We start from the raw sequence: 10,472 nt of genomic DNA on the forward strand, positions 1-10,472 counted from the left end.
CTTTCTTTCTTTCTTTCTTTCTTTCTTTCTTTCTTTCTTTCTTTCTTCCTTAATATGGTAAAAGAATTTACTATTTTGAGTAAAAGAATAAAAAGTAGCCAAAGCTATCATCCATGAACTGTTACTAAAGGAGACTTATACACAGAATCAATGGCCCCCCACTCACTTTAAAATTTCATGTAACCTGATAATCCTATGACCATATATAAGAATAATTATTGGTGAATTAAGTAACATTGCTACAATCATGCATATAGAGGTAGACACTGAAACCGAATAACACTGTATAATACTGATCTAATCTTTACTATCGATTACGGTCTTTACTTGAGATACTTGGCTGTGTAACAAGCTCTTCCCATGTTTAGAAATTCTGCAGGCTGCATGGAAGGACGGCCAGCTCGGTGTGCACTGACATTCCTTGAGCTTCTGCCTGCTTTATGGAGGTTAGGCATCCTGTTTTCACTTATCTCCCACATGCAACTAAACCGTCGGAATAATTCAGATAAGCAGCTTTAATAATGATGTGCCGGCTATTTCAAGGCCTCATTACCAAGTAGTCTGTTACCTTTAGGTTTCACTTTTACATGCTGTCCATAGTCACCTCTTTACCCTTTAAAAATTATTTATTACACATATGTATATGTAGATATTTCTTTAAATATATTTCTGAGAAGCAGAAATCTTAAGAATTTTGACCCTGGAATAGCTACTATCTACAGGACTTGCTTTTCTGTTCATTATTCATACTTTTAACTTTGGTGGAGTAATTTGAACTTTTGTTCCTTAGTTTCCTGCTCTAAATTCATGATAAAACAATATAATCTCTCATGGTTAAATGAGCTAACACAAGGAAAATGCTCAGAAGTACAGAAAATCCAAGTATTATATTTCCTTAGAATCCACTTACATATATTACAGACCTAGAAAGATGCTGGCTAAATATAACATATATTACAGACCTTTAGATAGCAAGTTAAGAAATCCTAATTGAACTGAAGTGGTCTCAGCTCTGGCTGGGCATTAGAACCATGACAGAAGCTTTAAGATGTACAGGTATTGTCTCTAAGATGTGGGTCAGATTAGACACCAATACTTTGAAAAGTTCCCTAAGAGACTCTAACACAACATAAGCAGGGTTGATCACTGCTTCCCTCAGACCTGCTTTAGACAGGCCTATGGACACCACCCTAATGGTGGACAGTTCCATGGATACCACCCTAATGGTAGACAGCCATATGGACACCACCCTAATGGGCATGTTACCTTTCTGCATTTTGTTTTTTACTTTGTAAAAACGCACCATTGTATTTAAAATCAAAATTCCACGATGCTCTGATGCTCGTTTTATGATTGAAAACCTCTGTATATAGTAATGAACAAACCTAGGACAGGCAGATCTTTCAGGTTCTAGGTACACATTTCTTACTGAATGCCTCCAGGGCACAGGATCCCCAGCGCAGCAGTAGGTGAAGCTTCACCTAGTGCATTCAAGCTTCTAAGTTAGGGAGATTACTAGGTATGCAGCATGTATTACTTTCCGGTTCTTAGCTCTTAGTTGCAGCGATTGGCATGTTAGACTCTATGCACAGGATAGACAGGACATGGCTATTTTTCTCAAGACTAAACAAATCATAACAAGACATAAGTTCATAAGATGCTAGGAAATACTGTTAAAGAAAACCTTATTTTATGTCTGCTAGAATGACTGCTCAGTGTAGCTGCTGTTGTTATTTAATAAATTTGATAGCTGAATGGAGGGGTGGGGGTCTTAGTGTTGTTACCTGTATGTTTCCTATATCTGATGTGCCGCAAAGGATTCGGGTCCGCTACATCACACTGAAGTCTAAAGCCACACCATGATTCAAGAAGTGCATGGTCAAGGATCCAGAAGGTCTCCGTCCAGAAATGGAGAGCACCAGATGGCCTGACGGCTGCTGAAGTCAGCTCTCTCACCTTTCCTCTTTAAAATGGGAATGAGAGGGGCTCTCTGGAGTCTGGCGGCATTTCTCTTACTGCTCCATAGACTGAGGAAAAGCCTGTGCAGATGTCTACATAGTAATTCCCTCCCCTGCTTGAGGATTTAAGCACCAAAGCCAGCAGATCCTAGGTTTCTGCATTCTTCATGGGCCTGACACAAACTGAAATGATCAATTTCACTATCTTTCCAAAGGAAAAACATTCTAATACAGCGAAGGTTTCCATTAAAAAAAGAAAACAAAGGTAATTCAGTTCTTAAGTGAACCTAAAAGACTAAAAGACAAATGTAAATTACATTTTGAACAGGCTGATTTCTTACTGATGTTAACATTTGATCTCAGAAAAAAAACTTACATTTGGCATCTGGGATACTGTGATAAGGAGACCACACAAGCATGCCTCCATTGTCTTTATCTGTGGACTTGGTAGCACCTGAGGAAAAATTAATTATTTTGAATAGGATAGCCTTTTTACTTATATTCCAACTAAACATAAGCAAAATTTTATTTGTGTTAGTAGTACAATACCTGCAAGGAACACACAGGAAAACAGATTTCACTAAAGACTTATGTAAAATGAAGGAAACATTGTAGCAGACGCTTTGTTACCACTGCAAAGACTTCCTGAAGCAGGCACTCCTGTCACCTGTGGGCTGCTTGGGGCTCACCATTTAAAACGGACCCTACAGAACACCTACCTCACCTGTGCTCTGCTCTGTGCATACACAGGCCGCAACCGCTAGCCTCTCCCTTCATGACTTGTATTTTATCTTATTACCAAGTCTGCCAGCTTCCCTTTCAAAGGCATAAAAGTTAATGCAATTTCTCGAACATATGATCTGGTTAGGTCTCGAAGAACACTGTCCTTTCCAGTGTGTTTCTCACGTTATAAGCTCTAAAGTCTGTAATATGAAGCTTCACTAACGTAAGCCTCCACACAAGGAGACCAGGGCGACTACACGGGTGTAGACACTATTACACAGGAGACTTTTCTGGCTTCCACTCAATCCTTAGCTACAAGTGAGTTAAAACTAGCAACATATTAAGCATTGCTGCCATGTTTTAAAATAGCCGATTCTCAGGAGGTAGATGTTACTTAACACTAACAGTCAGAATTTCAAATTAGTCACATAAAATATTAGTAGAATTCTGAGATTAAGCTGTGATTATTACAAGGTATTTGGAGTGGAGAACATTCCTTACTACAGTTTCCACATAGACAAGATACTTATGAGTCAATAATTTAATATTATTCATACTTAACTGTTGGAGAAGCATCAAATACTACTACTGGATGTTTAGTAAGTATTTTTAGTTGGAAGAGTCATACTAGTTCCACTTCAGTATCAGCAGGGTGTGTGACACACTCGGGAGCAGAGGGTGTGGCAGAGAGAGCTAAAGTGTGAAGCAGGCTCGTGCAGTTAGAGTTTGGTGAAAAATCTTTCAATCAAGCAAGCAAGCAAACAAAATCCCAAACAAATCAAAAACAAAACATTTTCAATATTAAGACATTTAAGTTTTAGTCATGAGCCTGTCAGGTAAAAAAATAAAACAAAACAAAACACCTTATAATTGCAAAAGTCAAGTTATTCAAAAGAAGTGAAATGAATCCTATCTAAGCTGGTCAGAAGCCTTTACCTTAGAAAACCAAATGTTTCGAGTGAATATTTTAACTTCCATTATTTTTCAGGGAACAGATTCTTTTTATACAATGAACTTGTATAAAAAGAACTTTTTATTAAATCTTACAACTGAATAGTACTCCATGACAAAGAAATGTACTTTCTTGCTCCCCGTTCTTTAAGAACGCTATTTCATGTTAGTATATGTTATGTACATGCGTGAGTCCCAGGGATAGAACCCACGCTTGGTGGCAACCTCCTGTCTCCACTGAGCCATCCCTTCAGCCCATGGACCTCATTCTTCAATCACAGAAGTCTGCCGTGTCTCATTGCATATCTCCTCTTAAACAGGCATTGGGGTTTTTTCTCCACTTAAAAATACCAGATATGATTCTTCCCCAATTTTCAATATTGTAATTAAGGATCTAGTATGAAACAGAAACCAGTGTCAAAGTTTAGGACACTAACTGCTCCTCTAATGTGGCATGATAAAGGTATTTATCTAAGTGGCTTTAAAACAGAGAATGCTCAGTTAGGCATTTCACGATGTTCTTTTCCTAGTTATGGACCCCAACCTTTTCAATTATACATCACCTAGGCCCAAGAAATAAATGTTTACAGGAAAGAGTTATTTAGGGTACCGGGTAAGAGTATAGATTCACTATCCCAGTCACCATTAAGTTTGCCACCTTGAAGATATCTTGTGCCTCAGTTTCCTTCATCCATAATAACAGAGACGATATAGCTACTTCAGTGCTTTTCAAAAATGAAGTTGGTAAGATGATAATGTGCACATACGGGACGATCAACCATTAAGATACAAGATGGGAGGAATAAGGTAGGATTCAAGGACAAAGTACAAAAACAGCAATCTAGAACTTTTAAAGACTCCCTTTGAGACATTAAAAACCAGGACTTTGTGAACAAATACACTGAAAATTTAGATCCCGAGACTAAGATGCTCTAAACACATAAAACCAATGTATAAACTAGGTCCTATATTATATTATTGATATAGTACCTCCAAATAGGGGGTGAAGGCTTTCCTCGTGACATAGAAGCATTAATAAGTTGTGTGTGGTATGTGCATATGTGTACACATGCGTGTGCCTGTATGTGCGTACACAAATCATGTGGTGCTCACAGGGCATCTTCACCTACTTGTTCTATTCCTGTAGTTTTATTTTATGAGACATGGTCTCCCCATGTAGACCTAGGTGTCCTGGAATTATCACTGTGTAGATCAGGTTGGCCTCAAACTAACAAGAGATCTACCTGCCTCTGCTGGTATCAAAGGCATGTGCCACCACACCTGATTATCCCCCCCTCTTTCCCCCCCCCCCCCTTTTAAGTCAGGATCTCTCACTGAACCTAGAACTCACTGCTTCAACCAGGCTGGCTGGACAGTGACAAATTGTTTTTACCTTCCCCAAAATTGGCATGTGCCACTATACCTAGTTTTTCTGAGGTTAGCACTTCACCTACTGAGCTGTCTCTCTAGCCTTGTAAGTTTTTTTTTTTTTTTTTTTTTTTTTTTTTGGTTTTTCGAGACAGGGTTTCTCTGTGTAGTCCTGGCTGTCCTGGAACTCACTCTGTAGACCAGGCTGGCCTCGAACTCAGAAATCCGCCTGCCTCTGCCTCCCAAGTGCTGGGATTAAAGGCGTGCGCCACCACCGCCCGGCTAGCCTTGTAAGTTTTAAGGGACTCAATTTTCAGACTTCTAAGTTTTCTTTCTCAAAATAATCTGCCTGAATACTCACCTGAGATCTAAGCTACACTGTAGTCTCCCCAGTATCTGAGGTTTTACCTCCTACGATCACCTGGAAAATACTAAATGGTCAGAAAGGATGCGTTAGTGTAAACTGCACACCCATCTGAGCAGCATCATGAACTGTCATACAGCTCCTCTCAGCCCTGCCTAGGGAACTTGTGTCCCTGAGGAAGGGGACTACAACACAAACATCCTAGTCTTATCAATAGTAAGTGTCCTCTCACGTTAAACAAACAGGTTATCTTACAGAGAACGTTTCCTAAAAATTTAAAATGTCCAGGGGTTTAAGCTTCTCAGTAAAGCTCTCCTCTATCGAGCAGACTACAACTACTAGTTTCAGTCAATGACGCACTAACTCAGGCCAGAGACTTAATACTCAGGACATTATGGGGTGTGTGTGTGTGTGTGTATCTATGAAAAGTAGAGAGATCAGTGGAGTACCTTGTGTGTGTCTGTCTCAGGGTGCTTGTGCCCCTGTGAAGGCCAGAGGAAGACATCAGGAAAACGTCCATGTCTTCCTCTATCAGTTTCTTCCTCATTGCCGTGAGACAAGAGTTTCTCACTGGACCGGCTGACCGGGGAGCTCCTGGGATCTGCCTCTCCCCGTATCCCAAGGCTGGGGTTACAGGCATATGCAGCCAGGTCTGGGTTTTATGTAGATGTTGGTGATTCAGACTCAGTTTCCTTGCCACTGTAGCAAGCATTCTTATCCACTGATCTATCTCCCCAGTCCCCAGTAAAGCACTTTTAAGTGTACAAATATATTATGGAAGATTTTGTGGGCAATGTGCATAAAAAGGACTTCAAAGACCAAAAAAATAATATCCATGTATTTTATAAAATGGATGCTATCACATTAATGCTTATATATAAATAGATAAATTTAAAATAAAGAAGATAATTTTATTTCAAAGTGTTAATATTTCAATACACCAAAGATTACATTCTTTATCACTTATTTAACTAAGCAACAAATGTCAGCTTTAAAATATGTCTATTCAAATTTCTTTTATGGGTCTGCAAATCACTGCTTCACACATATTTTCACTTAACCCTGTGATGTTCTTAACAATATCTCCTTTTTTTTTGAACAAGAAAACAAGTACGAAGAAGTCAGGTAGTTCATCTCAGGTAACTAAATGTACTGTAAAAACTTGAAGGCATACACGGTCACCCATCAAAGCTAACCCTCAGGGTTCAGCACAGTTAGGCAGCAAATACAAGAACTCCTTAACAACCCATTTACAATTGACAACCTTCAGAACTAGTTAACAACTGATTAACTAGTGATTAACAAGTGAAAGATAGTAATTAGAAACCAACAAACTGATTTACAACTGAAAGATGACAATCAGAAATCCTGTTAGTAAATCAGAAAGATACGAGCATGGCCAGTTAAGTAGACTGCCCCTAGTGGCCAAACTTCAAGAACTCCAGCAAAACCCTCGACTTTCCCGCTTGTTCATGGTCAGCCATTTGTCCAGGGGTTCTGAGACCTAAGAGTAAGTCATTCTCTATGTGTGTAATTTCAACATTATCATCTCTTCTAAAAACTTACTTTTTCTACATTCTCAGAATAGTCTTAGAACCTAAGGAATTTTTCTTCCCAGTGCCTTACACCTAAGGTTACACTGAATAATTACCATACAAATAGTGCTTTATTAGGGATGGAGTGTGTGTGTGTGGCGGGTGGGGAGGGGGGCACGTCTTTAACCCTAGCACTCAGGAGGCAGAGGCGGGTGGATCTAAGTTCAAGGTCAAGTTAGTCTACCTAGTGAGTTCCAGGACAGGCAAGGTTATATAGAAAGACCTTGTCTCAAAAACAAAACAAAAAAAGGGGGTAAGAGTTATGAAGGAGAAAAGGAGAGCTAATTATTTCTCAATTTCTATTATTAGCTAATTTCCTTTTTCTTCTATTATCTTTTCCCAAGCAATGCTTAAATTTTCATCTGATTATACTAACTCAACATGAAATAAAACCTTCAAAAAATAGGACAACACTTAGAATAAAACAGCAGCAACAGGCACAAGAAGAAAAGTATTTCCCTGAGAAAAATACCTTAGTGATTCACACGAGTGGCAAATGCTTTAACTCTACCCTTGGTAGAGTTACTGTTAATAATGAGTTAGGTTAGTTAATTCAAACAATGTCACCTAAGATCACCTAAATAGATTAACTATTTTTCCTAGTTTAAAATTGTTGCGTGGATTATATTTTAAAATGGCAAATGGTTTGTCATTAAAACACATACAAGTCCCTGACCAACTGCACATAGCTAGGAGACAAATGTCTACTGAGATCTACCTAATGGGGCAAAAAGATAGGTGTACTTCTGACATAACTCGGCTGCTGAGTTCCGTCTGGAAATTACTTCACCAATATTTAAAAAACAATCGAGTAGCAAAGAGAGCTCCAAACCGTTCTTCATAATTATGAAATCTAATCTTTACTGAGTACCTGCCATATGCCTCGTCATTTAATCCTGGCAAGAATTCCATGCAATAGCTTTCTACAGCTAGGAAAACTGAAGCTCAGAAGGCCAGTGACTTGCTCAGAAGACAAACAAAACAAAACAAAACAAAACAAAACAAAACAAACCCACAAAAAACAAAACAAAACAAAACAAAAAAAACACAAGAGAGCTAAGAATTACATTCAGCCTATCCTTCAGTGAACATGTCTTCTTTCCGATGTCAAACTAAGCCCTGAAGCATATCCATAATGTGAAGGAACCCACCTACTAGCTAGCTATGCCAACAAGAATACTACTACTACTGGAAGCCCACCACGGCGCACACCAAATCTTCTAACAAAATATCCCAACAGTTGTGTCGCTTTGAAGGTAACCCCCAAATCTGACGAGTACCCTGGTATCACGTACTTAAGGAAACTGTCCTAATTACGCTTGTAACTGTTACCCTTTTCCCTCCAGAGAGGGACTACTACCTATTTGGTAAATATCGTTGTCCTAACTCGGAGAAGGATGGAAGCCCCCTAGCATACCTAAACTAAACAGACATGACTGTTTTACTTGTGAAATTACAAGTGATCCCCCTGCATAGCCACCTACAACTCAAGTGTCGGACTCTGGCAATACTGTTAAGAATGGGCTCTAGACAAAAACTGACTGCAGGAAAAGTGGGAGGGCGGTTCAGGCAAGGAAGGGCAGAGCCCACCCAGTGGTGAGTCTGGCTGGGTTAGAGCAGCTGAGCACTCCAGGCCCAGAGGCTCCAGCAAGGGCGCCTCCATATGCGGAACTCTCGCCCAATCCCCGAGCAGCCTGACATCCCGTGACAGCCGGGGAGCCTGTTTGGAGAAAAGTAGAGAGGGAGCCCGCAAGCTGCGCTGGCGGAGGGCGCTGGAACCTGGCTGTTCCGGAGAAAATGTCTCCTTGGCAGCCGCTGCCGCTGTCCTGTGGTCTGGCTTCCCCCGGCAGGGTCGGCGCGTGGGGGGGAGGGGGGCGGTGTCGGGCACGGGCGTTTCCCCGCCCAGGTCCACACTGCCTCGGCAGAAAGAAAAACTAGGATCCCGTGTGCGCGGGGGTCGCAGGGCTCGCCCTTGGCCCGGGCGGATGACAGCAGGAGGTTGCCAAGCATGGCCCTGCGGAGCCTGGCGGAGCCCCGGGTTCCCAGGGCGGGTCGGTGTGGCATCTGACCTGGGGTAGGTTCATGCACACACAGATCGCACGCCCTCTCCTGCAGCCCTCGGTTTTGCAGCCCCCACGCCCCGGGCCTCGTACCCGCGACCTCGGTGCGATGCCAGCAGCGTGCAAGTGCCGCGGGAGGGAACCATGTTCACCTTGCCATGCACACACATCTACCCCCACGCCCTGTGTCACTGCCCAGCCGAGCCTGCCAGCCTCCCTGCCCGCGATGCCCTGCCCTGCCCTGCCCGGGCCTCTCCCAGTGCTCCCCACACTCGCACCCCGTAACTCCCCCCATCCCGACGCCGGCCACCCCAGAGCGAGCCCGGGAAAAAAAAAAGAGAGAGAGAGACGGGGTTTTCCTGTGAGCAAATATATCTACCTGGATCGAATTCAGGGATCCGAGCTTGGTATTCAGCTCCGACTCTCATCCCAACATCTGCAAAGCAATGCCAAGATATATGGTAAAATGGTAATAAATAAGGAGAGGAGCGGGGAAGGGCAAGGCAGAGGCTCTCCAGCCGCGGGAGCGCGGGCGAGGCCGTGGCCGGGTGGGGGCGGGGAGGCGCGGGTCGCGGGCTGCGGCGGCACCGGGAGTTCCGGCGGCCGTGGCTCGGCTCCGAGGGGAGGAGGGCGCGGGGAGGGGGCCGGGCGGGCGGGGGGGGGAGCGCAGCGAGGTACCCCCGTGCTCGTCGTCGCTGCTGCAGCCGCTCTCGGGCTCGGAGAAGTGCAGCCCGCCGTTGGCCGAGGAGCCGCCGCCGCCTCCCGCCGGGCTCTTGGCGCCGCCGTTGGCCGATCGGCTCTTCCCCAGTAACTCGGGCCCTTTCTCCATCATGCCGGGCATGGTAGAGGAGGGGGAGAGGTGGCGTCAGGGAAGGGGGAGACGGCTGGCGGGCGCGGGCGGGAGCGCGGAGGAGGAGGAGGAGGTGTTAATATGGAGCCGCCATCACCGCCCCGGTCGGGCCGTAGCGCAGTCGCCCCACACCAGCCCGCCCCGGCCCCGCCTCCCTCCCCTCCCCCGCCGCCGCCGCCCCGCGCCACCCGGCCGAGCGCCCCTCGTGGCCGCGCGCTCCTCACTGGGCGGCCGGGATCACTCCGCCCTCGGGAGGTTCCGGCCGCGGGGCGGAGAGAGCAGAAGGCCGGGACCCCGCGCGTCTCCGGCCGGCCGGTTCCCGGGCGCTCGCGGGCCGAGGGCCGTGGCCGCATGGAGGGCGGGGAGGGAGGCGGACTCTGCCGTGTCTCTGCAGAAGGAACTTGGCCTGCTGCTGAGGTGGCGCCGCGAGGCAGGAGCTGCTCGGGTGAGGAGCGGCGGGGACAGCGGCCTCGGACGGGGGCTGCCCCCGTGACGGGGACCGGGGATGGCGGCCTGGGACGGGGGCTGCTCCCGCGAGGAGGACCGGGGACTGCGCCCTCCGACTGGAGCTCCCCCCGTGACGGGGACCGGGGATGGCGGCCT

The 10,472-nt window shown here is 45.1% G+C and overlaps 1 protein-coding gene across 5 annotated transcripts in view; it reads right to left on the reverse strand.

Annotated features, from left to right (window-relative positions):
• Nucleotides 1-10,024, reverse strand: part of Rcor3 (REST corepressor 3) — a 39,509-nt gene extending 29,485 nt beyond the window's left edge. For 2 of the 5 annotated variants that reach the window (XM_028758204.1, XM_028758213.1), the window contains exons 1-3: nt 9,698-9,860; nt 9,399-9,455; nt 2,335-2,412 (exon numbers count right to left, since the gene is read on the reverse strand). In XM_028758204.1, the coding sequence (XP_028614037.1) occupies nt 2,335-2,412; nt 9,399-9,455; nt 9,698-9,860 (298 nt within the window). Of the gene's footprint in view, nt 1-1,784; nt 2,250-2,334; nt 2,413-9,398; nt 9,456-9,697 lie in introns of those variants that run through there. The other 3 variants (XM_028758195.1, XM_028758230.1, XM_028758221.1) reach the window with 3 other exon arrangements.
• Nucleotides 10,025-10,472: the final 448 nt, after the last annotated feature.

The sequence above is a fragment of the Grammomys surdaster genome, unplaced genomic scaffold (assembly GCF_004785775.1).
Source record: "Grammomys surdaster isolate TR1022 unplaced genomic scaffold, NIH_TR_1.0 130, whole genome shotgun sequence".
NCBI lineage: Eukaryota > Metazoa > Chordata > Mammalia > Rodentia > Muridae > Grammomys > Grammomys surdaster.